At 38.0% G+C, this 27,931-nt stretch overlaps 2 protein-coding genes across 12 annotated transcripts in view; one reads left to right on the forward strand and one right to left on the reverse strand.

Moving 5' to 3' along the window:
• setd1ba (SET domain containing 1B, histone lysine methyltransferase a) overlaps window positions 1-5,106 on the reverse strand; it is a 46,745-nt gene extending 41,639 nt beyond the window's left edge. For 3 of the 5 annotated variants that reach the window (XM_057818506.1, XM_057818504.1, XM_057818502.1), the window contains exons 1-3: window positions 1,158-4,111; window positions 794-939; window positions 508-606 (exon numbers count right to left, since the gene is read on the reverse strand). In XM_057818506.1, the coding sequence (XP_057674489.1) occupies window positions 508-606; window positions 794-939; window positions 1,158-1,218 (306 nt within the window). In that variant the 5' untranslated portion in view covers window positions 1,219-4,111. Of the gene's footprint in view, window positions 1-507; window positions 607-793; window positions 940-1,157; window positions 4,112-4,979 lie in introns of those variants that run through there. The other 2 variants (XM_057818505.1, XM_057818507.1) reach the window with 2 other exon arrangements.
• rhof (ras homolog family member F) lies at window positions 521-27,691 on the forward strand. 7 transcript variants are annotated; one of them, XM_057818510.1, is made up of 8 exons: window positions 521-664; window positions 4,061-4,580; window positions 4,811-5,346; window positions 14,846-15,020; window positions 15,089-15,176; window positions 17,640-17,749; window positions 23,496-23,630; window positions 26,713-27,690. In XM_057818510.1, exons 4-8 carry the CDS (start codon window positions 14,895-14,897, stop codon window positions 26,875-26,877), a joined length of 624 nt encoding a protein of 207 aa, XP_057674493.1. In that variant the 5' UTR covers window positions 521-664; window positions 4,061-4,580; window positions 4,811-5,346; window positions 14,846-14,894; the 3' UTR covers window positions 26,878-27,690. The 7 variants fall into 7 exon arrangements, with proteins under 7 accessions (XP_057674493.1, XP_057674495.1, XP_057674491.1 ...); XM_057818512.1 differs by lacking the exon at window positions 521-664 and adding an exon at window positions 1,024-1,116 and having other exon boundaries at window positions 14,891-15,020; window positions 26,713-27,691; XM_057818508.1 differs by lacking the exon at window positions 521-664 and adding an exon at window positions 1,025-1,116.
• Window positions 27,692-27,931: the final 240 nt, after the last annotated feature.

Consider the following 27,931-nt stretch of genomic DNA (forward strand, 5'->3'; position numbering starts at 1 on the left):
TGAAAATGGTTCAATATTACATGAAATGTCTTGTTTTCTCCTCTATATGTATAATTGCTCTTTACCTAAAAAAAAAAGTTTTATCCGATTACTCGATTAATCGATACACTTTTCAGTCGATTACTCGATTACTAAAATATTCAATAGCTGCAGCTCTAACCATGATATATCACCATTTCAATATTTTGTCACACCCCTATTTCTAACAACATATTTTAGTAAAAGAGAACAGTTGTGTCTTATTGGAGCCTACGAGTATTTATGTCCGAGGTTCCTTTAACAAGTGACTTAGAAATCCCTACAAAGGCTGATTTTTTTCTAACATTTCCACGGTATACAGTAGTAGGGACATCCAATGGCTTCAGAAATAAGATACAAGTCCCCCACTCTTAACACACAGCACAACAGTTGTCCTAGAAAACCCTAGATGAGCAAGGGGGTGTGTCTGGAACATCTGACTAGCCCTGATTCCTACCCCAAAAGAAAAACAGTTGCCATCAAGGCTACCTTAAACTTGGGCACCGGCAAGTCCGTTTCCTTGTATTTGGTCCAAAGAAGCCCAATCCTCGGGTCTCGGACGCTTTCCACCGGTGGAAAGCCCGGGTTCTGTGAAGGAGGAGGAACCACATGCTGTCATCCACCTTGAGCGCTTTCTCCATGACAAGTAAACAACAAAGTAGCCTAAAGTATCTTTTGATAGCTTTGACGACCGGGGCATACGTCCGAGGACAGCCAAGCCGTCATGGAGGTCGCCTCCTCGGTTACTCTGACGGCTCGGCGGCGGTCCACTTACGGGCATGTTGAAAGCATGTCCATCGTAGCGAAACAGCTTGTGCGATCCCTTCTTAAGCGCCGGGTCGATGATCATCTTGAAACTTCTCCAGTGGTGACTCCGTTTCTCCGCCGAGCCGGGGTGACTGTCGGTGCCGTTGGCCAACGCTGAAAGCACACACAGGGGAAGGCAAAGCCGGGCTAATGTGAGGCAGCGGCGGTTGCTAAAGCACGGACACTCGCTCGCTCGCTCGCTCGGTCCCGTTACCAGCCCCAACAGCTTCCCAGTCCACGACACTTCCACCAAAAACGCTACACATACTCGACTTGGCGTTGCTCGGAAAGGTAATTAAGCGAAAGGTAGAAAAAGAAGGGGGGAAGCTTACTTGAACTCTGCTTTCTGCCATGGTCCTCGTACAATTTGTTTCTCTCCCCCGGCTTGGACATGTTTCGCCTCGATCGAGGATCCTTTCTTGTCGAATCGCTGAGATAAAGGGAAATGGCTTTTAGCCCCGCTTATATTACATGATTTAGCTGGAAGAAGAGTGCAAGTGGCTCCTTTTTGAGCGAGAGCCCGCACATATTGTGTTGCTGCTGCTCGAGTCTGTGCTGCTGTGTGAAGCTTCGCTAGAGTACGGTAGCTTCTTTCTGTCTCTCCCACAATACAGCGCTTAGCTTAGCCTAGCTTAGGCTTTGGCCCCACGTCGAAACGACAGGCGCACTTTCGCCACGACAACTTCCAACCCGCTCCTTGCTTGAACAAAGACAAAAACGTTGTTTATCGTTTATACGCTAGCAACATCCCCATTACACAAAATGTAGTACGTTTGCGACTTTTTTTGTGCGTGTAATTAGCACTGTGTATTTCCCCGCATCGATTTAACCGCCTCAACACGCACGTGACGAATCTGCCGTCTATTAGCGTTGACCAAACAAACGTTCAATGATAACTAATTAAAATCCCCTCGGAAATGTGAATAAAACGTCCTTACAAAGCCTCCGACAACTATTAAATGGTTTTAAAACTGCTAAAGTCCTATAAGTGTATGTAGTTTAGATAGTGTATCGATATTCGCTGGCAACTGGTGCCTTTAATACATTCATCATCGTAAACAAATCCAGTTGTGCCTTTTCCCATCGCGAACGTCATTTGACGTTGGAGTTGACGTTTATCAAATTACCTTTGTCGCGGGGGAGGCAAGTAAAACGTTTTGTGTGACATTGCCTGCCAATCCACATTAGAATCGCCAAGCATTTATTTATTTATTTTTATACATAACAAATTGCCGTAATTTCCGGACTATAAGGCGCACCTGACTATGAGCGGCCACCAACTAAATTTGACACGGAAAGAGCATTTGTTCATAGCTAAACCGCACTGGACTATAAGCCGCAGATGTCCTCACTGTATTATGGGATATTTACACCAAAAGATATCGACCAGTAACACTTAATTTGACAGCGGCATCATAAGACTGTCATAAGACCAAATGAACCACCATGAAGCTATGAACCAATTGGCTGCAAAGCTTCATTTGGCCATCACTGCTCCACTTAGGGGAAACAATCAACTTCTGCTGCCACCTGCTGTCAACACTTTTGTCGTCCAACATGCCTCTTAGCATGCATTGCAGCGCTACAGATGTAAATAACAACCAAAATTCATGTTCTGCGCTAATTATTTCTTCAGTTACTGTTCCAGTTGTTTCTTTAATTGCTAGTTATTGTATTTGGTAACACTTATTATTGACAGTGATGCCATAAGTCTGTCATAAGACAATCATAATTATGACATGAGCATTGATGAATGATTATGACAGATGACCAAGAGGCTGCAAAATTTCTTTCAAGAAGCTTCATTTGGCAATTTGGGGAGACATTCAACCTCTGCTGCCACCTGCTGTCAACACTGTTGTTATCCAACATGCCTCTTAGCATGCATTGCAGCGCTACAGATGTAAATAATCAAAATTAATGTTCTGTGCGAAATATTGCTTCAGTTACTGTCCCAGTTGTTTCATTAATTGCTAGTTAAGGTATTTGGTAACACTTTATTTGACAGTGGCACCATAAGACTGTCATAACACGATCATAATTATGACATGAGCATTATTTAATGATTATGACAAATGTTATTTTGTGTCATCCGGCAAATTATCTCACTTTTGAATGGATGTTAAAGAGCAGAGCTGGACATAAATAAGGTTAGGGACATAATTTGCTGAATAAAACTTATGTCTATAATAGTGTCATGCCATAATTATGACGTCCTTATGACGCCGCTGTCAAAGTGTTGCCCATTAACCCAAATGAATCAACAAATAAGCCCCAGTGGACTATAAACCGTAGGATTCACCAAAATGAGGGAGAAAAAGTAGCGGCTTATACTGTAGTCCTAAAATTATGGTAAAATGGTTTCTTTAAATGCATAAGTGAGTTATTTAAATGTAGTGTAGTCTTGTACCACTTTAATTATGGAGCTCAATTTTCTTCACGGATTAATACAATGACAATTTAATACCAGGTTTTTGTGCCGACTTAAAAAAAAATTACAGGAAAAGCCTGCTAGAACCACTGGGCTTTATTTGAGCTCAAACCCAAGCATTTCAAATGGTAGCAGGTGAACGTGAGCTTGAATGTGATTGGTTAGGTTTACATACAACCACTTCCCCAGTTATAGGGTGTGCCACTTGTGGAACCGCAATATCTTCCTGATTCTTCCGCTTACCCACACCCAAAAATGTTAAATCGAGTTTCACAGATTATAAATCACGTTAATAACAAATAAAGCTTGGAAATTTGTTTTGTTTTTTTACATTACGGAACCCTGTCAATTGAACAGTGCTCAGGCAAACTTCATTAACTAATTGGCCCAAATTCATAGATTAATCGCAAATCAGACCAATCTCATATTTGACAGATTTAATCGATTAATCGCAGAATTATTTGACGGATCAGTCTGTCAGTGATCGTGTTTCGGTGCTACTGATGGTGTTAGGATTCGTGGATTAATCGCAAATTAGATTAATTTCAGATTTATTTGATTGATTACTCTGTTAAATTGGAAATTATTCAACAGATTAACTGCCATTCTTGGCTGCCTTCGAACAATAAAATTGAGTATTATTCTGTAATACAAAATGGATTTCTTTCTGCAGTTTGGTGCCTTTAAACGCATCGCACACAGTGTCGCCGCGTTACCATTTGTTTATTTGATGGTTGTTTTTCTAGGGCAAGTATGAGGTTTTGTTTGACATTGCCTGCAGATTTTTTTTTTCCCTCTGTGCAGTGCTCGGGCAATTGGCTGGTTAACAGCGGGCAGCCCGGCCAGCCAATCAGCGCTCAGCAGCAAGATGAGAAAGAGGAGCCGTGTGCTATTAGAGGGAGGCACAAGAAGTCCTTCAACACACAGCAGAGTGAGGGGGCCTGAAAGCTTGCTCTCAGCAGCCATTTTCCTAAAAAAAAACACAGGGACTTAATGGCCTACATGGGTTTCCTTTGTTCCAAAAAGGGATCTTACACTTGATTTCCTCACCTCTCACGGACTATGATAAGATCCAATGATTGCTTTAAAAGGAACTGAGAAGAAGGAAGAGAATGTACTGGATGTAATTACCTTGTGAACATTTTCAGCCTTTTTTCCTTTGCTTGGAATCATCCATCTTTGTCTTAGGCCAGGCCACATGGCACAATCATAATACTATTTTTCTCGTTTTAAAACAAATGCAGTAAATAAATAGCTTAATGGCTATGGGAAGGGGGAGAAAAACAGTTAATGTGTATTCAAGGCCTTGTATGAGTAGCAATGAGTAAGTTCAAATTTCTAATCTACCATGTTTGTAATGTAAATACGGCATGCAAGTTATTGTTCATTAAACTATGAAGTGACCATTTTTTGTAGTTTCCATCTTTATTCAATATGTTAGTCTGAATATGAATTACCAGTGTTGGTCACTGGTGGCCTCATTATGTTGGCTACCACTGAACTGAACACCCAACTGCTTTGATTAATGGCTCTGAACATTTTCTCCCACAACAGACACTGATGGATTTTTGAAGATTGGGCAGAATGGTTTGTGCTAACCCCAAAACAACTAAATGACCTTGCTTCAAGGGCACGTTCTATTCCCCAAACAGGTCTACTCGACAGCCTCTGCAGTCAGTTGTCCCAAGCCAGGGGAGAAGGGACCACGATGGAAGATATTTACCTCAAATGCAGTCAACGGGCCTACATGCCGCAGAGGCAGGAGGGACGATTTCAGCTCCATCTTCGGATCCTCCAACAATGTCATTAATACGGGATGGGGATACGTCTCCTGAAAAGGAAGGAATCCATTAGCACAAAAGATAGAGAGTGGGGGCTAAAAAGAAAGAAAAATGATGGGTGCTTCTTGCCATTGCCTCCTCAGTCTGTGAACAACGCATCTTCACCCATCAACTGTTGGGGCAATATGCAAAACCATCTCTCTCTCTCTCCTTGAAGACAGGATAAGATCAACCTTAAAAAACTTCCACATCGACCATTCTCATTAAGCATCACCACATTAAAACTACAAGGAAATGTTATTTGGAAAGGTAATGGATTTTTACACTTTTGTCTTTTTTTAGGCATTCACAAGGCCAGTGAACACTTATCAAGTAGATTCATCAAGTTTTTTTTTCCCATTACAACCTATGTATAATAATACTTGTGTATTTGTCAATATTGTAAACTTACTGCAGGTATTCAAAAATATGTAATCCAAGCCTGTAAGAAGCAAAAGAATCTTAATGGGGAGAAATCTTGGGACTTTTCATTGCTTTTTTCCATTTGTCCAATGGCCATTGAGGTGGTTTAAAAGTGTCGAGCAGTTTCTCGGCTGTTCGCTCTCAAAATGGCTTCTAAGCGCGCACACACACACAAACACAATGCAACGCACTTGTGCTTCAGGCTGGGTGGGTGAGGTCTCTCATTCGAAAGAAAGAGCCCTTCAGAGGAGGGGGAGGGCAAATTCTCGACGTTTCCACGCTGAAAACGGGGCGTTTTTACTTCCCGTATCATTTAAACACGAGTAGACGCACGGTGTCTTTGTGAATTGACGAAGAAACGACGAAGGGGGAGAATAAAAGATGGCGACGGTCGGTCTCTGACTGCTGGAGCGGAAGGCGGCAATCAGAGCGCTGTGGCGGGGTTGCTATGGCAACACGCGGGCCTTAGCAACCCCCGCCTTGCCATATAAGGTCATGGGAAGCCGAGAGCGGCTGTTGTTGACTGAGGCAGATAATTACCTCACCCGAGGCCAGAAAATACAAGTAAAACGCCATTAAAATAGATTAAATATGCTCGTTTGGTCTTGCTAGACTCGATTTAAGGTTTTAGTTTCTTTGCTTGTGTGACTTTAGCTTACAAGGGCGTTTCAAAAGACCAGTTTTTCTTGCTCGTCATGTTTATTTTGGGCATTCCGCCACGAAGCAGGTCACGGGGCTTTCATTCCTCGGAGCGTGGAAGCACCCTCCCCCATCGTCAGTCTTCTTTTCCTGCCATGGACACGCGAGGTGAACGCTTTATTACACGAACGAGTTGTTAAGTCACTTTAGTGTCGGTGGGCCTTCGAGAGAAAAAAAAAATCTCGAAGCCCATTCAACATTCTGGAAAGTTCGACGGCGGCTGTAGCCCTTCCCTAGTGTCTCGACTTGGACAAAAGCTGTTCTTTGTTCACCATTTTGACGAAATGGATACTTGTATGTCGACGGAACATTTGCTATAGGCTAGTCAAATTACCTCCCACGTTTTCTTGTAAAGTCATTTTCCATAGAGGGCTCTATTTGAATAATCAGTACAGCTAGCTGGTTATGGCCCTTTATTTTTTTTTCTAACGGTTTGTTGCTTGTATCTGACATCTTTACTTGGATTTTTTAAAATCAATCTGCTTTACAGTCGTCGTTTTTCAAGAATAATGCATATTGGTAATCAATTTTTACAGCTCTGAAATACTTGCATGCATCAATGTCATTGTTTATTGTAGTATTATCCTGTAACAGATTTTTAATAAATTAGATGGGACTTTAGTTTCATCTATCTGTTCTATTTCATGTTTACATCATTTTTTAAAATTAAATACAATTCATAATATTGTCTTTAATTGTTCATTTTAAACCTTACAGGTTGCTTTAAGCATGAATGCTAAGGACATTAGAAGAAATAGTCAAATAGGCTGATTTCATCTCTTAAAGGGACAGCTTGACAAAATCATATGAGTACCATACATTAAAAACTACATTCAGTAATTGAATAATTACCAATTGCCAGTTCTTTTTGTAAATTTCAGATAGTCAAGTTGCCTTGAATCAACCTTTGTGTATTACTGTGACCATGAAAACTTTCAAAGATGTAAAGGGGTTAGGAAAAAAATGCCTTTTTAAATGACATTGTTGCATTAAGGTAATTATGATATTCAGCTAATTATTTTGTATGTTCGTAATGCTCAAAGGGAGTCTGTGTATCTGTAAGGTCACAATGTCCAGAGGTGGAATGCACCATATTGGTTTTGCCATCTTATCTGTAGTAGGGGGACAAGCGATAGTACCAGTGTTTATCTTACTTACTCCTCATCTACTCTGGATCCCATCATTGAAGCTCAGTGACAGTTTTAAAGTAATCCAACTGTTGTTCTTTACTCAACAAGTCTGTGGTTTGGGAGGATCCTATTAGGAGTGTATGACGTGTCAAAGTACGTAACTAAGAATTTGACTAATCGAGGATTTTGTATTGTAATGTACTAGGGCTGAACAATATTGGGAAAAAACTGACATTGCGACTTTTTGGAGGTTTGCGATATATTGCGTTATGAAAATGAGAAGAATTTTCACCAGATGACGAGTTGCTCTGGGAATACTTTGGTTGACTCACTATGACCACATTGTATTCATGAGCAATATCCTGATCCGATCACGTAATTGGGAAGTAGGGCCATTTTTCAGAGGATCGGAATCGGTTGAAAAGGATCAGATTTTTAATAAAAAAATATATATATAGCGGAAAACACAGACAAGGCTGAAAAAGCAGTTTCTGCTCTTGCACCCCTCTTTAAAATAAACTGCTGTATTTTAAGCCAAAAGAACTGTTGTTTGATAGAGCAATATGTCTACATGCTGCCATAGCATATTCATGGAGTAATAAGCCCCCAAACTATTTTTAATGTGTCTGTTTTACCCTGGAAACCCCGTATATAGACGTCGTACAACCGCTTTTGTGAAGAGAAAGTATATTATTCAAAATGTGTCATTTTTTGTTAAATAAAAGGTCTTTAAAAATTTATTCACTCGCATACTTCGAACATTATGTCACAATGAAAAAATAGTCTCTGTAAATAAGTCACGGATATCTACTGCATAACTATTAGAGCTGGGAATCTTTGGGCACCTAACGATTCGATTACGATTCAGAGGCTCCGATTCGATTATAAAACGATTATTGATGCACCTCCCTCCTTTTTTTATTTATTCATTTTTTAAATGTTTTGTACATTAGCTCCAAAATAGTTCAAAAATCCTCTCAGGCTAAACCAAACTGCTATTTCAGTATCAAGTTAACATATAACAGTAAACAAACAAACAAAAATAACAGTAAAAAAAAAAAAAAACTCCAGTCCCCATTCTGTATCAGCAGCTTTAAACAACATTCAATTAATTTAATGTTGTGAATCAAGTGTAACAGTTGTTAAAATTACTCCCGTTATTCCATAATTTCCCTTCTGTCTACTTTTGTCAAAGTTTTTAAACTATTTCATCATTTAAAGATAGATTCAAGACAAGATTCTGCCGATTTAGGAGTATTTTAGATAAAAAGTTAATTAGGTTCGCTACAACAGAGCCTTCTCGAGAGGTCTACAGCTTTAAGATGGCGGCTGTTTACTTACGCCGGAAAGTGTCATTTCGCATCTCTGTTCAATAATACATGTTTAGCACAGACGTCGTCTGTCATTCTACATATATATGATATTTACTGTAGCCGTATGTTTGTCGCAACTAGCAACTGGGCGTTGTTTTTAACGGCTTTTGGCCGCAGTCAGGTATGATTGTTTTTTTTTTTATCTTGCGGCATGAGTTGAACATGATATTTACTCTCGGTCTGTTCCTAATTGCTTCCCAAAGACCGCGCTGACTGTTTTACTTCCAATTTACCTGGTATAATTCAATAATCGGAATTTGGATATTTGTGAATCGTTCTCGAATCTTCCACGGCCGAATCGCGAATAATCTAAGAATCGGAAATTTCGCACGTTTTAATAACTATCGCTTTATTTATTTATTGTTACTGTCACATTTTCCATTATTTGAGATGACAAATTATCGATCCAAACAAAGAAAAATTGGAGGGAAAAAAAAAAAGAGAAAAAAAAACGCTTAAAAGGGTAAATATATGAAAAAGGTTTTCTCCGTGCATGCCTCCCAAACAGCTTGTTGGCGTGTAGACAGCACCTCATACTCACTGTGAAGTATGGGGGTGGGTCGCTTCCAAAGGCCCTGGGAACCCTGTTAGGGTGCATGGCATCATGAAGGCTTTGAAATACCAGGACATTTTAAATCAAAATCTGTTGCCCTCTGCCCGAAAGCTGAAGATGGGTCGTCACTGGGTCTTTCAGCAAGACAATGACCCTAAACATATGGCCAAATCTACACAGAAATGGTTCACCAGACACAAAATCAAGCTCCTCCCATGGCCATCTCAGTCCCCAGACCTCAACCCCATTGAAAACCTGTGGGGTGAGCTGAAGAGGAGAGGACCCAGGTCTCTGGATGATTTAGAGAGATTCTGCAAAGAGGAATGGCTGAAGATCCCTCTTTGTCTTTTCCCATCTTGTGAAACATTATAGGAGAAGATTAGGTGCTGTTTTGTTGGCAAAAGGGGGTTGTACAAAGTATTAACACCAGGGGTGCTAATAATTGTGACACACATTATTTGATGTCAAATAATTATTTATGTGGGATTTTTTTCCCCCACTGAATAAATGCACTTGTATTGAAGGTTGGATTTTTCTCTTTTTTTCCATTAAGGTCCCATATTATTTAGAAGGAAAAAAAATTATTAGAAGCTAAAAAACACCTAATTATTATAAATCCAATAATTATGGAGGACACTGTATATGAAAGGGATCCAGGAAGCAATGTCTCTGCACAATTGCTGATTTTATGAAGCAAAACAAAAGTTTACATTAAAAAAACAATCTCAAGTCCTGCGATGGGACTATTGCGCATGCGCACATTGCGATGGTGATGTTCAAACGATATATTGTGCAGGCCTATTGCGTAGATTTGGTCTCAACATTGGTAGGGACGATATAACAGCATAACCTGCATGTACACTTTTTGCTGGGGACAGAATATCAATAAGCACACACAGATGATTGAACTTGAGTAAGGTCTCCATTCCTCACGAATATGAACCGAATTGATAGGTTAAATGATCAATACAAAATAAATCCGTATTAACTTATACTTTCATGCGCATTGGTTCAGGTGATACAACGTTCGATTCTAACCTTTGTTTTCAAAAACTACTAAAGAAACGTTTTGAAGTAGCAAGTCTCTTTATTAAAATAAGGTGGGAGCTATCCAAGAATGGGTCCACTTCTGATGGAGATTGGAGCACTCCTATACTCAAACTAAAGCATTGTAATATAAAAGTGATTTGGGAAAAAATTAATGAAAAAAATCTGAGCCCTCTAAGGGCAGATACAGTGCCTTGCAAAAGTATTTGGCCCCCTTGAATCTTGCAACCTTTCGCCACATTTCAGGCTTCAAACATAAAGATATGAAATTTAATTTTTTTGTCAAGAATCAACAACAAGTGGGACACAATCGTGAAGTGGAACAACATTTATTGGATAATTTCAACTTTTTTAACAAATAAAAAACTGAAAAGAGGGGCGTGCAATATTATTCGGCCCCTTTACTTTCAGTGCAGCAAACTCACTCCAGAAGTTCAGTGAGGATCTCTGAATGATCCAATGTTGTCCTAAATGACCGATGATGATAAATAGAATCCACCTGTGTGTAATCAAGTCTCCGTATAAATGCACCTGCTTTGTGATAGTCTCAGGGTTTTGTTTAAAGTGCAGAGAGCATTATGAAAACCAAGGAACACACCAGGCAGGTCCGAGATACTGTTGTGGAGAAGTTTAAAGCCGGATTTGGATACAAAAAGATTTCCCAAGCTTTAAACATCTCAAGGAGCACTGTGCAAGCCATCATATTGAAATGGAAGGAGCATCAGACCACTGCAAATCTACCAAGACCCGGCCATCCTTCCAAACTTTCTTCTCAAACAAGGATAAAACTGATCAGAGATGCAGCCAAGAGGCCCATGACCACTCTGGATGAACTGCAGAGATCTACAGCTGAGGTGGGAGAGTCTGTCCATAGGACAACAATCAGTCGTACACTGCACAAATCTGGCCTTTATGGAAGAGTGGCGAGAAGAAAGCCATTTCTCAAAGATATCCATAAAAAGTCTCCTTTAAAGTTTGCCACAAGCCACCTGGGAGACACACCAAACATGTGGAAGAAGGTGCTCTGGTCAGATGAAACCAAAATTGAACTTTTTGACCACAATGCAAAAGGATATGTTTGGCGTAAAAGCAACACAGCTCATCACCCTGAACACACCATCCCCACTGTCAAACATGGTGGTGGCAGCATCAGGGTTTGGGCCTGCTTTTCTTCAGCAGGGACAGGGAAGATGGTTACAATTGACAGGAAGATGGATGCAGCCAAATACAGGAACATTCTGGAAGAAAACCTGTTGGTATCTGCACAAGACCTGAGACGGGGACGGAGATTTATCTTCCAACAGGACAATGATCCAAAACATAAAGCCAAATCTACAATGGAATGGTTAAAAAATAAACGTATCCAGGTGTTAGAATGGCCAAGTCAAAGTCCAGACCTGAATCCAATCGAGAATCTGTGGAAAGAGCTGAAGACTGCTGTTCACAAACACTCTCCATCCAACCTCACTGAGCTCGAGCTGTTTTGCAAGGAAGAATGGGCAAGAATGTCAGTCTGTCGATGTGCAAAACTGATAGAAACACACCCCAAGCGACTTGCAGCTGTAATTGGAGCAAAAGGTGGCGCTACAAAGTATTAACGCAAGGGGGCCGAATAATATTGCACGCCCCACTTTTCAGTTTTTTATTTGTTAAAAAAGTTTAAATTATCCAATAAATTTTGTTCCACTTCACGATTGTGTCCCACTTGTTGTTGATTCTTGACAAAAAATTAAAATTTTATATCTTTATGTTTGAAGCTTGAAATGTGGCGAAAGGTTGCAAGGTTCAAGGGGGCCGAATACTTTTGCAAGGCACTGTATATATATATATATATATATATATATATGTGTATATATATGTATATGGTTGAAAACAGACAAGGCTGAAAAAGCAGTTTCTGCTCTTGTACCCCTCTTTAAAATAAACTGCTGTATTTTAAGCCAAAAGAACTGTTGTGTTTGATAGAACAATATGTCTATATGCTACGATAGCAGATTCATGGCGCGATAAGCCCCCAAACTATTTTTAATTAGTCCATTTTACCCTGGAAATCTCCGTTTACAGGCGTCACGCAACCACTTTTGTTTCAACCTAGCTATAAAAAGGTAAGTAATCGTATTTATTATTTGAAATGTCATTTTTAGCTTAGAATCATTAATTGATGTCGAATATTTAGTAAAAAAACAAAAAAAACTTAAAAAATTATTCACTCGCATATTTAAACTTTTAAACAAATTACATCAGATTGAAAAAAATAGCGTCTGTAAAAAAAAGTCACGGATATCTACCTCATAACTATCGCTTAATTGTATTTTTTTCGTTACTTTTGCATTTTCTCTGATATGTTAGATGATGAATATTCAGTCCATAAGAAGACAAATTGAAAGAAACGATTAAAAGGGTAAACATATGAAAACAAAAATCTCGACCACTCCTTGATGCCTGCGATTTTTGCATCGCGACCCTTGTTATAATACCATGTCTCACCCATAAAATCCTCAAAAAAATCCAGCTGTAGCTATTCACAGCTGTGTCTTGACACTTGGTGATACCTGCTACATGGAGTTTTTGGATTGAAACAAGATAAGTACGCAATAATATCTCTTTAAAGTCATGGCGTCTGTAATTCTGCTCTCGCGTCCTCTCGCCTCCAGATGGGGTTTTGCTGTTTAAAAAACTTTTTTTTTTTCTAAAATGCCCTCCTGTTCAAAATTTTTATTCCCCCAGAAAATTGACATTTTAAGCTTTCCAATGATGTATCACACATGCATATCGGACAATTCTGAAATTTGGTCATATTGGAGGTCTCAAAGCAGAACTTCAAGTCACCTGAGTGTTTTCCGCCATATATATAATATGGCGGAAAACACAGACAAGGCTGAAAAAGCAGTTTCTGCTCTTGCATTTTAAGCCAAAAGAACTGTTGTGTTTGATAGAAGAATGTCTATTTGCTGCCATAGCATATTCATGGCGCAAGTTTTTTTTTTTTTTTCCACGAAATATTAGACAATTAATAATTCTAAGCTAAAAATGAGACATTTTGAATAATAGATATGATTACCTTACCTTTGTTTTATGGCTGGGTTGAAACAAAAGTGGTTGCGCGACGTCTGTAAATGGGGGTTTCCAGGGTAAAATGGTGGACAAATTAAAAATAGTTCGGGGGCTTCATACGCCATGAATCTGCTATGGCAGAATATATACTTAAAATACAGCAGTTTCTTGAAAGAGGAGTGCAAGAGCAGAAACTGCTTTTTCAGTCCTGTCTGTGTTTTCCGCCATGTTATATATATATATATATATATATATACACACACACACACACAGTGTATGTATACATATATATGTTAGGGCTGTCAAAATTATCACGTTACCGGGCGGTAATTAATTTTTTAAATTAATCACGTAAAAATATTTGATGCAATAAACGCACATGCCCCGCTCAAACAGATTAAAATGACAGTACAGTGCAATGCCCGCTTGTTACTTGTTTTTTGGTGTTTGGCGCCTTCTGCTGGCGCTTGGGTCCAACTGATTTTATGGGTTAGTACCATGAGTGAGCATGGTGTAATTATTGACATCAGCAATGGCGAACTGCTAGTTTATTTTTTGATTGAAAATTTTACAAATTTTAATTAAAAAAAAACATTAAGAGGGGTTTTAATATAAAATTTCTATAACTTGTACTAACATTTAAGAACTACAAGTCTTTCTATCCATGGATCACTTTAAGAGAATGTTAATAATGTTAATGCCATCTTGTTGATTTATTGTTATAATAAACAAATACAGTACTTATGTACCGTATGTTGAATGTATATATCTGTCTTGTGTGTTATCTTTCCATTCCAACAATAATTTACAGAAAAATAGGGCATATTTTATAGATGGTTTGAATTGCGATTAATTACGATGAATTAATTTTTAAGCTGTAATTAACTCGATTAAAAATTTTAATCGTTTGACAGCCCTAATATATATATATATATGTGTGTGTGTGTGTATGTATATATGTGTATGTATGTATATATGTGTACACATGTACATATATACATCTATATATATCTGTGTATATATATGTATCTAAAATAAAACAACACCAAATTATTTAGAGGAGGGCTTAAGAATATAAATATTCAAATTCAATATAAATAGACCTCACAACGCCACAGGGAACAACCTAAAATATGTCTAAACAAAAGCAATGTTTACAATTCCAGCACACCTTTTACGACCGTGGAGCACTTCCAGACTGCTTGTGGAAACCGGCATCTGGCAGAAAGTGAAAAGAATCTCATTTCATTGAATGGCGAGATATACAACACAAAGTGTTGGAGGCCGTACTTAACACCGCGTTCACACCCATGCAATGACACATTGCAATAAAGGAAGTAGGCGCAGCGGCCCTTCATACGCACTGGCACGCCGAGGAGAAATGAGGGGTCATCTATCGCCGGGTAGACAGGAAAGGGAAGCGGTATGAGTACAAAAAGATGAGGCTTGTATGTAAATCAACCCGACCTCCCTGTGTGTTGATTCAGCAGATGTTCTTTGCCATGCACGGGCTTCATTGAAAGAGTTTTTTTCAGCGGGATGACACAAAATAAAGATACCGGCTCCACTCATGACACAGAGGAACTCAAGATTGTCGTTGTGGGAGATGGAGGCTGTGGGAAAACATCTCTTCTCATGGTGTATGCCAAGGATTACTTTCCAGAGGTGAGGATGTTAAATGGCAGGCTTGTGATCGCCGATGCAAATTTGAATAACGGTTGTTTTTTCAACAGAAATATGCCCCGACAGTGTTTGAAAAATACAGCACCTCTGTGGTCTTGAAAGGAAAAGAAGTCAAGCTCAATGTATACGACACAGCAGGTGAGACGTTTTGAGAGGAATCAAAAGGGTTGATGGCGATTCACTGCCATTGACGGCGATGGACGTCCGATTCATTTGAACTGGGAGAGGCTGGATTGGACATCTATCGCCGTCAATGGTAGACATTTTTAGTGCTGCAACGATTAATCGATTTACTCGAGTATTCGCTTGGAAAAAAAAGTTTCGAATTAAATTTTGCTGGTTCGAGTATAATCATTTCATGCCCCGCAATCAGCAGGAAGTGACCCGTAAATGCCCCAAAAATATACAGGAAGTGACCCGTAAATGTCCCAAAAATCAACAGGAAGTGACCCGTAAATGCCCCTAAAAATCATCACGAAATGACCCGTAAAAATGCCCCTAAAAATCAACAGGAAGTGACACGTAAATGTCCCAAAAATCAACAGGAAGTGACACGTAAATGTCCCAATAATTAACAGGAAGTGACCCGTAAATTCCCCAAAAATCAACAGGAAGTGACCTGTAAATGCCCCCTAAAAATACACAGGAAGTGACCCATAAATGTCCCAAAAATCAACAGGAAGTGACACGTAAATCAACAGGAAGTGACCCATCAATTAAAGTGGCGTAATTTTTGTTTTTTGGAAAGTGTTTGCATTTAGTTTTATTGATTTAGGTGGATACACTGCCCTCTAGTCTGCCTCATTTTACATGGCCAAATCCAGATTCTCCCTGTTAAGACCAACCTAAGCTAGGTTTTTGTTTGAGCTAATGTTTTTTTTTTTAATGCATTCGTAATTTAGTTTAAAGGTATATTTAGCCAATTTTTGTGGAAGTATGTGTCTGAACCATTTGTTAGGAGCATTGTAAAAATAAAAAAAAGTATTTTATAGCATTTAAGCTAGCGGACTTTTGCTATGTAAGTTAGCCAATTGTTCTTTTGTTGTACATACATCCTCATCCGTTTATTTTTCTATACCGTTTGAGGTTCAGCAGTTTTATTGATTTGGGTGGATAAGCTGCCCTCTAGTCTGCCTCATTTTACATGGCCAAATCCAACTGCTCCCTGTTAAGACCAACATAAGCTAGGTTTTTGTTTGAGCTTTTTTTTTTTTTTTTTTTTTTAATGCATTTGTAATTTAGTTTAAAGGTATATTTAGCCAATTTTTGTGGGAATATGTGTCTGAACCATTTGTTAGGAGCATTGTAAAAATAAAAAAAAAACTATTTTATAGCATTTAAGCTAGCGGACTTTTGCTATGTAAGTTAGCCAATTGTTCTTTTGTTGTACATGGATCCTCATCCATTTATTTTTTAATACCGTTTGAGATTCAGCAGTTTTATTGATTTGGGTGGATACACTGCCCTCTAGTCTGCCTCATTTTACATGGCCAAATCCAGCTGCTCCCTGTTAAGACCAACATAAGCTAGATTTTTGTTTGAGCTAATGTTTTTTTAATGCATTCGTAATTTAGTTCAAAGGTATATTTAGCCAATTTTTGTGGGAATATGTGTCTAAACCATTTGTTAGGAGCATTGTAAAAATAAAAAAAAGTATTTTATAGCATTTAAGCTAGCGGACTTTTGCTCTGTAAGTTAGCCAATTGTTCTTTTGTTGTACATAGATCCCTTTTTTTTCCTTCTATATATATATAGCGTTTGAGGGCCAGCTCAGGTATTTTAATTTTTTCATGTTTATCCGATTACTCGATTATTTGAACTAGGTAGTTCATTGATTAATCGACTGCTAAAATAATCGATAGCTGCAGCCCTAGACATTTTACATATAATCATTGTAGTTTGTAGCACTGTTTGGCCATTTCTGGAATTTTGCATTGTTTGTTAGCATTACGCTACATGGAATTACCTTTTACTGTTATTTGGTTAAATTTATTCTATTTTTTTCCCCAATTACTATTTTTATAAATGATTTTTATTTAATTTTTTCAAAACTTAATATCCCCTGAAATACATGTGTATTTTAAACAGTTAAAAAAATATATATTTGAGGGTGTTTTTTTTCATATGAAATACTTGTAATATCAGTAATGTTAATAGTTTCCGTATACAATATGAGTGTTATGTAGTTGTGTTGTATTTTAAATTGAGATTTCCACAATAAATGCACAAATTAAGATGTAATTTTGATTTTTAATCCATTTTCCTTTGCTAAAGAATAATGAAATACTGTTGAGTCTTTTTTTTCCACTAAATGTTTTTTTTTTTTCTAGTACTGTGCCATTCTGTAAATATAACACGATTGTATATTAGAATAGCAATACAGAGCCAAGAAATGATGTCATTTTATGGAACTAAAAAAAGCAATCGTCTTTTTAGGACCTTATTGACCCGTTTACGCCTCAAATACCTTTAATTCATTGACTTATCTGTCTGTTCTAAATGGTGGCTAAAAGTCCTTACATCATTGGAACAAGGAAGTCTTAAGACAGGATGTGGTTTTCTCGTGCATCTTCGCTAACGTCAACGCGTGTGCGCTTCCAGGCCAAGAGGACTACGACAGGCTGCGACCGCTCTCGTACCAGGAGGCCCATCTGATTCTGTTGTGCTTTGACGTGACCAACCCCACCAGTTTTGACAACGTGACCATCAAGGTAAAAGATGGAAATCAGGACGCGTGCATTTGTGCTGACTTCTGAAACGGGAATTTCACGTTTGGCGTTCCGCGCATTCTTTGGAGTTATCATTAACTTGTGGAACGTTGCGCTCGCTGCGGACTTTGAGCTGAAAACCAGATTAGAAAGATGCTTCCTTCTCTAAGGTTTGCTTGTTTAGTGTGTGGAAACTCACTAGGTAATTTCCATTTGAAGTCTGAACTGGTATGTCAGTGAAGCCCCACGCATTTTGATACTGCAAAATTCCTCTACAGCATAGGCGGAGCTTGACTTTTGCGGCAGGAGGGGCACAACATGTTGATGACCCCAAAACCAGTGTCAGCAATAAAATTCACTTACAAGAATATTTATAATAATAAGTTGAAAATGAGCGTGTTTTGTTTCCAAACATTCTTGAGGGGAATTCTAAATCAGGCAGCTTAGGAGCGCTATATTTTTCGCCGAAATCATCATCCATTGAATATGGTTCGCCCTCAGGTGTCGTGCCAATGTAGTTACCCCAGTAAAAAAATTGTATCACCTGGGCGGAGCCATATGGAGGTAGATTTGTGTCTTCATTTTCCGATCCCAAAAAAAAGTTGCTTCAATCCAAAAAAAAAAGTTCAATCATAATATATATTTGCAATTTAAAAAAAGTTAAATATGAAACTCAAAAAAATGCATTTGAAAGCTATTTTTCTTTGGATTTTGTTTTTTTGGGGTTGAAGTAAAAAAAAAAAGGTTCAATCAAAATATATATTTTCAATAAAAAAAAGTTGAATTTGAAACAACAAAAAAATGCATTTGATAGCTATTTTTCTTTGGATTTTTTTGGGGTGGTTGAAGTAAAAAAAAAAAAAAAAAAAAAGGTTCAATCAAAATTTATATTTTCAAGAAAAAAAAGGTTAAATTTGAAACTTAAAAAAATGCATTTGAAAGCTATTTTGTTTGGATTTTTTTGGGTTGAAACAACTTTTTTTGATTGAAGTAATGTTTTGCGTTTGGGCCACATTTTGGCTAGGCCATTTGTGTCTTTATTATTCAATCAAAAAATAAGTTGCTTCAAACAAAAAACAAAAAAAAATTTCAAAAGAAAAATCACATCAATAAAAAAAAAGAACACTTTCAATCATAGAAAAAAAGTTTTTTAATGCAAAAAAATTGTATCACCTGGGCGGAGCCATAGGGAGGGAGATTTGTGTCTTCATTATTCAATCAAAAACAAAAAAAGTTCAATCAAAATATATATTTTCAATAAAAAAAAAGTTAAAATTGAAACTCAAAAAAATGCACTTGAAAGCTATTTTTCTTTGGATTATTTTTTTTTTTTTTTGGTTGAAGTAAAAAAAAAAAAAAGTTCAGTCAAAATATATGTTTTCAATTAAAAAAAAGTTAAATTTGAAACTCAAAGAAATGCATTTGAAAGCTATTTTTCTCTGGATTTTTTTTTGATTGAAGTAAAAAAAAAAAGGTTCAATCAAAATATATATTTTCAATTAAAAAAAAAGTTACATTTGAAACTCAAAAAAATGCATTTGAAAGCTATTTTTGTTTGGATTTTTTTTTTTTGATTGATGTCAGTTTTTTTGGTTGAAACAACTTTTTTGATTGAAGTAATGTTTTGCGTTTGGGCCACATTTTGGCTAGGACATTCGTGTCTTTATTATTCAATCAAAAAATAAGTTGCTTCAAACAAAAAAAAAAAAAATTTTCAAAAGAAAAATCACATCAATCAAAAAAAAGAACACTTTCAATCATAGAAAAAAAGTTTTTGAATGCAAAAAAATTGTATCACCTGGGCGGAGCAATAGGGAGGTAGATTTGTGTCTTCATTATTCAATCCAAAAAAAAAAAACAAACAAAAAAAAGTTCAATCAAAGTATATATTTTCAATTTTAAAAAAGTGAAATTTGAAACTCAAAAAAATGCATTTGAAAGCTATTTTTCTTTGGATTTTTTTGTTTTTGTTTTTTGATTGAAGTAAAAAAAAAAAAGTTAAATCAAAATATTTATTTTCAATTTTTAAAAAAAGTTAAATTTGAAACTCAAAAAAATGCATTTGAAAGCTATTTTTCTTTGGATTTTTTTTTTTTTATTGATGTCAATTTTTTTGGGTTGAAACAACTTTTTTTGATTGAAGTAATGTTGTTTTGCGTTTGGGCCACATTTTGGCTAGGACATTTGTGTCTTTATTATTCAATCAAAAAATAAGTTGAGAGTCGTCCTGATCTGCAGCTACAGGAAGGGTCTGGTTGAAGTTATTGCTGCCAAAGGGGGGTCACAAAATATGAAATGTGATGGTTCACTTACTTATTTTCCCCCTTCTGTCATTGTTTGCATGCTAACCTCATTAAAATACGAAAACCTATAAATGTTTGGGTGGTTTTAGTTCAAGCAGACACTGTTTTTTCATCTGTGTGATTTTAACAAAGATCAGATCACATTTGATGGGGATTTTATGCACAAATGTGAGAAATTCCAAAAGGTTCAGGTACTGTATGGGTGTGACAACATATCGATGATAGTTTGCATTCTCAAAGGTTATCGATGCATTCATGCCAAAAATCGAAATATCGTTTTAAAAAGGTGTCAGTGTTTTTGAACTGGAAGGGTGGCATCCCTCCCACTTCAGACGGATTGGACGTCTATGGCGGTTAATGGCAACCAATGAGTTTAATTTTGGGGCATTTCAGGTCACTTGATGTTGATTTTCTGTCACTTCCTATTGATTTTGGTGCATTTTCGTGTCACTTCCCATTGATTTTGGGTTACAGAACAGGAAATGACCCGGGAATCACCCCCAAATGAATAGGCAGTGACTCAAACCTAATAGGAAAGCCCTTTTCAGACTTATGTCCCGGTAAATTCCCATGTAAGGTGACGCGGGATTTGATCGTGTCATGAGGAAATATCCCGGGAATAACGCGGGTTGGACACTTTCATAGACTTGTCCCGTGTTGCATGAACTTACTGATGTAGGGCGTATGTTTTTGTTGGACACAAACAGTGGAGTAACACATGTAGACAGGTACATGTTCCCAGGAATGTATTATTTACAGTGGGGCAAATAACTATTTAGTCAACCAGCAATTGTGCAAGTTCTCCTACTTGAAAAGATTAGAGAGGCCTGTAATTGTCAACATGGGTAAACCTCAACCATGAGAGACAGAATGTGGGAGGGAAAAAAAAACAGAAAATCACATTGTTTGATTTTTAAAGAATTTATTTCCAAATTAGAGTGGAAAATAAGTATTTGGTCACTTACAAACTAGCAAGATTGCTGTCAAAGAGGTCTAACTTCTTCTAACGATGTCTAACGAGGCTCCACTAGTTACCTGTATTAATAACACCTGTTTTAACTCGTTATTGGTATAAAAAACATCTGTCCACAATGTCAGTCAGTCACACTCCAAACTCCACTATGGCCAAGACCAAAGAGCTGTCGAAGGACACCAGAGACAAAATTGTAAACCTGCACCAGGCTGGGAAGACTGAATCTGCAATAGTTAAAACGCTTGGTGTAAAGAAATCAACTGTGGGAGCAATTATTAGAAAATGGAAGACACACAAGACCACTGATAATCTCCCTCGATCTGGGGCTCCATGAAAGATCTCACCCCATGGCGTCAAAATGATAACAAGAACGGTGAGCAAAAATCCCAGAACCACACGGGGGGACCTAGCGGATGACCTACAGAGAGCTGGGACAACAGTAATAAAGGCTGCTATTTGTAACACAATGCGCCGCCAGGGACTCAAATCCTGCAGTGCCAGACGTGTCCCCCTCCTGAAGCCAGTACACGTCTAGCCCCGTCTGCGGTTCGCTAGAAAGCATTTGGATGATCCAGAAGAGTACTGGGAGAATGTGTTATGGTCAGATGAAACCAAAATAGAACTTTTTGTTAGAAACACAGGTTCTCGTGTTTGGGGGAGAAAGAATACTGAATTTCATCCGAAGAACACCATACCCACTGTGAAGCATGGGGGTGGAAACATCATGCTTTGGGCTTTTTTTCTGCAAAGGGACCAGGACGACTGATCTGTGTAAAGGAAAGAATGAATGGAGCCATGTATTGAAAGATTTTGAGTGAAAATCTCCTTCCATCAGCAAGGGCATTGAAGATGAGACATGGCTGGGTCTTTCAGCATGACAATGATCCCAAACACACAGCGAGGGCAACAAAGGAGTGGCTTCGTAAGAAGCATTTCAAGGTCCTGGAGTGGCCTAGCCAGTCTCCAGATCTCAACCCCATAGAAAATCTGTGGAGGGAGTTGAAAGTCCGTGTTGCCCAACGACAGCTCCAAAACATCACTGCTCCAGAGGAGATCTGCATGGAGGAATGGGCCAAAATACCAGCAGAAGTGTGTAAAAAGCTTGTGAAGAGTTTCAGAAAACGTTTGGCCTCCGTTATTGCCACCAAAGGGTACATAACGAATAGAGGCGTGCAAAATTTCTGATTCATAGATTATTCACGATACGGCCGTGGAAGATTCGAGAACGATTCATAAACATCCAAATTCCTATTACTGAATTATACCAGGTAAAGCGGAAATAAAACACTATCAGCGCGGTCTTTGGGACGCCGCGGTCTTCGGGACGCAATGAGGAACTGACCGAGTAAATATCTTGTTCAACTCATGCCGCTAGATAAAAAAACAAAAACAAAAAAACAATCATACCTGGCTGCGGCCGACAGCCGCTACAAACAGCGACCGGTTGCTAGTTGCTACAAACATACGGCAACATATGGCTATGGTAGATATCACATATTGTAGAACTAGATGTCAACGGCAGTAACAACAGTGTTGGAACATATACAAAGAACTAGATGCGAAATGACAGACTTGCCGCCATCTTAAAGCAGTAGACTTCTCTCGAAGGCTCTGTTGTAGCGAACCTAATTACTTTTGATCTAAAATATCCCTAAATCGGCATAATCTTTACTATAATCTATCTTTAAATGATGAAACAGTTTTAAAACTTTGACATGTCGGAAGTAGACAGATGGGAAATTATGGAATAACCGGAACAATTTTAACAACTTTAACGTTTGATTCACAACATTAATTGAACGTAGTTTAAAGCTTTTGATACAGAATGGGGACTTGAGTATTTTATTTACTGTTTTTAACTGTTAACTTGATACTAAAATAGTTTGGTTCAGCCTGAGAGGATTTTTGAACAATTTTGGAACTAGTGTACAAAACATTAAAAGTGTGGTGGGGTGCATCAATAATTGATTTATAATCGAATCGGAGCCTCTGAATTCGAATCGTAATCGAATCGTTAGGTGCTCAAAGATTCCCAGCTCTAATAACAAAGTAGTAAGATGAACTTTTGGTACTGACCAAATACTTATTTTTCACCATGATTCGCGAATACTTTAAAAATCAAGCGATGTGATTTTCTGTTTTTTTTTCCCTTCCACATTCTGTCTCACGGTTGAGGTTTACCCTTGTTGACAATTACAGGCCTCTCTAATAAGTGGGAGAACTTGCACAATTAGTGGTTGACTAAATACTTATTTACCCGGCGGTATCCTCTCATGAATGAAAAGTACCAGGCTGATGAATATATTATACTGCCCCTGAGTGGTCAACCAGATCCATTGAATTGAAGCAAAAAAGTGCACTAAAGTTGTTTTTTTTTTACATTTTCTATCAAATGAAATACTATCAATACCAGAAGATTTCAACAACATGCCTGTTAGTTTGATTGAAGAATTTCGTGTTTTTGTGAATGCAGTGGCACCCTGAAGTGAAACACTTCTGTCGGGACGTCCCGGTCATCCTGATTGGCTGCAAGACCGACCTGAGGAAGGACAAAGAGTGCACCAGGAGGCTAAAGGCCGTTAACCAGGCTCCTATTACGTACATGCAGGTACTAACAGTATTTAGGCCCGCCCGCACGTTTGTCATGTAAATTCCTGGAATAACGCTGGCAAATAACTTCCATGGATTTATATCATTTCAATAACTGTAAATGAATATTAAAAATGTTATTCACTTAAGCAATACATTTATTTATGAATTCATTCTAGGACTAGCTCATGATTTATAATGAAATTGATTGAAAATGAACAAAATATGCAGAATTATTATTATATTATTATAAGATTCAAAGTATTTTACATGACTTGCATCGACGATCGATACGTCATTTTCAAAGTATCGGAATCGGCAAAAACATATCGGCCATGCCTTTTTTAAATATATATATATATTAGAGCCTAGTTCGGGCCTAAAAAATCCAGCCCGACCCGACACGGCCCGCTGGTATTGAGGCCCGACCCGGCCCGAGCTCGATCACTTAACTAGATTTGCAGGCCCGAGCCCGAAAAACCTGATTTTTTATTTTTTTTGAGTGACGCGGAAAAAACGCAGCAGCAGCAATTTATTTTCATTTCTTCGAGTTGGCAGAAAAAAAACGCAAATTTTCTAAATGTTTAAATAATCTACATATTTTCTTTAGAATTATCAAAGCATTCACACAACGAAATAACGCTGGGAAAGTTTGTTAAACATATTTCTGAGTGTGTGGGATATTGTTCTCACATGGACGCGCCTCTCTGACAAGGAGAGGGAACAGGAGAGGGGGGCGCCTCGGCCGTGCGCAAACGGTAGAGGGGGAGGACAAGAAGGAAAAGCGGCCGGCGCCACGGCGTTCGTGCACACGCACAAGCAAAAGCGCAATACAGAGTGCTTGCTCTCCATTTTTTTTTTTTTTTAAATATTAGTCCGGCATGGCGGCCCGACCCGACCTGACCCGAACGTGAATGCTTAAATTGTGGGCCCGGGTTCGGGTTCGGGCACAAAATCTAACCTCTAATATATATATACTTTTTAATTAAATCGTTTTCTAATTGTATATAACGTTATAGACATAATATGTTACACTCATCCAGAGTGTTTAGTTTAAGCTTAAGGTAGGGTTATCAAATTTATCCCGATAACGGAGGTAATTAATTTTTTAAAAAATGTATCACATTAAAATATTTAATGCAATTAATGCATGCGCTGCACAACCCACTCACGCATTGTCTTGCTCAATCTGTAATGGCGCCGTTTTACCTATATAGAGAGATAAAAGGCAGCATAACATGAGTAGAGTGAATTTTGGCAGCCTTTGGAGCCTTTTTTAATTGGCTAAAGCCTTACAATCCCTCTCCCTACAATTAGCAATATCATGGGAAACAATGTGGGGAAGCAAGGTGGAAACTGATCTTTTTCTTAACAACTTATGTTATTTGGCAGAGAGGATATATCAATTGGTAGCACTACGCACAGTCATGGTTCCACTTCCCATCATGCATTTGGGCATGGCTACAGTATCATTTATTGAAATATCAACAAATACACTAGATGTCTATATGTAGTCACAATATACAAAGTCACAAGTCTTTCTATCCGTGGATCCCTCTCACAGAAAGAATGTTAGTAATGTAAATGCCATCTTGAGGATTTATTGTCATAATAAACAAATACAGTACTTATGTACTGTATGTTGAATGTATATATTGGTCCGAGTTTTATTCCTTTTTTTCTTAATGCATTGCCAAAATGTATATGATCGGGAAAAATTATCGGGAATGATTGGAATTGAATCGGGAGCAAAAAAAAGCAATCGGATCGGGATTGGCAGATACTCAAACTAAAACAATTGGGATCGGATCGGGAGCAAAAAAACATGATCGGAACAACCCTACTTGCATGTATACATTTAAATATATAACGGATGTTTTTTTTTTCTTTTTGCAAATAAAATACCAAAATAGAGAAAAGATGACATTTTTAAATTAAATAATTGACTATTTTCATTGAAATATAAATGACAAAAAATTTTTTAAGTAAAATTAACTAGATACTAGGGCTGTCAAATGATTAAAATTTTTAATCGAGTTAATTACAGCTTAAAAATTAATCGTAATTACTCGCAATTCAAACCATCTATAAAATATGCCATATTTTTCTGTAAATTATTGTTGGAATGGAAAGATAAGACACAGGATGGATATATACATTCAACATACGGTACATAAGTACTGTATTTGGTTATTATAATAATAACTCAACAAGATGGCATTACCGTTATTAACATTCTGTTAAAGCGATCCATGGATAGAAAGACTTGTAGTTCTTGAAAGATGAATGTTAGTACAAGTTATAGAAATTTTGTATTGAAACCCCTCTTAATGTTTTTGTTTTAATAAAATTTGAAACATTTTCAATCAAAAAATAAACTAGTAGCCCGCCATTGTTGATGTCAATAATTACACAATGTTCATGGGTGCTGAAGTCCATAAAGTCAGTCGCACCCACGCGCCAGCAGAGGGCAACAAAACTCCAAAACACAAGTAACAAGTGGACATTGCACTGCTGCTGTCATTTTAATCTGTGTGAGCGGGGCATGTGCATTAATTGCGTCTAATATTTTAACGTGATTAATTAAACAAATTAATTACCGCCCGTTAACGTGATAATTTTGACAGCCCTAATATATATATATATATATATATATATATATACAAAATATTTGAAAAATAAAAATTTAACATTTTCATATTTGATTAATGAATTCCAACTACATTATAAATAAAAAAATCTGCATCATTACTAATATCAACAAAATGCATATACACTCATTGGCCATAATAATGATAATACATAATAATACAATTATTTGTTTTATCAATTTGAGCTTTTAAAAATTAACAAATTTGACTTGAACATTTAACATGTATTCATTAAATAATGTATAACAAATGATCAAAATTTATTAAAACCTTAAATCTATTAAACAATTCAGCATTTTATTTGCATGTCAAATAATCGGAAAATAACCATGAATTATTTCACGACTAAAATTGACCAATTTCTATATTTCCCGTCCACTATTTGACACCCAAAAAAATCTGGAATAAAGGACCAACACTAATGAGATGGCATTTGCTTGGGGGACGCAGGGACAGGCTGCCCAGCGGGTGATGGAAGCCGAACTCTACTTGGAGTGTTCGGCCAAGTACCAGGAGAATGTGGAAGACGTCTTCATGGAGGCCGCCAAGCACGCTTTGGCCTACCGCCGCAAGCAAAAAGACTACAAAAGGAAGAGGAAATGTGCAATTCTATGACCGCAACATCCAAGAAACGTTCTTAAAGGAGCAATATGTAAGATTTGCACTTCGATTACTCATTAGATAGCCCTAATATTTCAATAGACATTGAAGAAACATGTTTGTTGGAAATACTTAATACTCACACGGTTCTCAATAGTTAAGCCCAGATATTTCCCATTTTAAAAGTCGATGCTCAGCCCGTAAAAGTTGTTTTGATACCGTGTTTACAACGGATGTGCCACCTTCCACCAATGTATTTGTCGAAGTTGCCACAACTCTGTAGACTACATAAACCAAAGTTGCACAAATAAGACAAGGATATGCATATACATTGTGCACATGCAATACAAGTACTATACTTGTATTACACCTGCATGCGTACTTGCATGCACTTGTACAACGAGGACACGTACTTGAGCTTACTTGTAATACGAGCACGTGTACTTGTACTACAAGCACACACACTTGAGTGTACCTGTAATACAGGCACGCGCACTTGAACGCACCTGTACCACAAGCGCACACTTGAACGCACCTGTACCACAAGCGCGCACTTGAACGTACATGTAGCACGAGTGCGCGCACTTGATCGCACCTGTACCACGAGTGCGCGCACTTGAGTGTACCTGCACCATCAGCGCGCGCGCGCACTTGAACGTACTTGTACTACAAGCGCGCGTGCGCTTTTACTATGAGCGAGCGCACTTGAGAACGCATACTTGCACGTACTTGCAGCATACGAGCACGCATACTTGCACGTACTTGCAGCATACGAGCACGCGTACTTGCACGTACTTGTAGCATACGAGCACGCGTACTTGCAGCATACGAGCACGCATGCTTGCACGTACTTGTAGCATACGAGCACGCATGCTTGCTCGTACTTGCAGCATACGAGCACGCATGCTTGCACGTACTTGTAGCATACGAGCACGCATGCTTGCTCGTACTTGCAGCATACGAGCACGCATGCTTGCACGTACTTGCCGCATACGAGCACGCATGCTTGCACGTACTTGCCGCATACGAGCACGCATGCTTGCACGTACTTGCCGCATACGAGCACGCA

This window comes from Corythoichthys intestinalis, chromosome 17 (assembly GCF_030265065.1).
Source record: "Corythoichthys intestinalis isolate RoL2023-P3 chromosome 17, ASM3026506v1, whole genome shotgun sequence".
In the NCBI taxonomy this organism is placed as follows: Eukaryota; Metazoa; Chordata; class Actinopteri; order Syngnathiformes; family Syngnathidae; genus Corythoichthys; species Corythoichthys intestinalis.

Excerpts from the sequence above, each read along its gene's own strand:
- rhof (XM_057818510.1), top strand. The coding sequence starts at position 14,895 with ATGACACAAAATAAAGATACCGGCTCCACTCATGACACAGAGGAACTC. Across the intron at positions 15,021-15,088 it reads CCAAGGATTACTTTCCAGAG|AAATATGCCCCGACAGTGTT; the intron begins GTGAGGATGTTA and ends TTTTTTCAACAG. Across the intron at positions 17,750-23,495 it reads TTGACAACGTGACCATCAAG|TGGCACCCTGAAGTGAAACA; the intron begins GTAAAAGATGGA and ends TTGTGAATGCAG.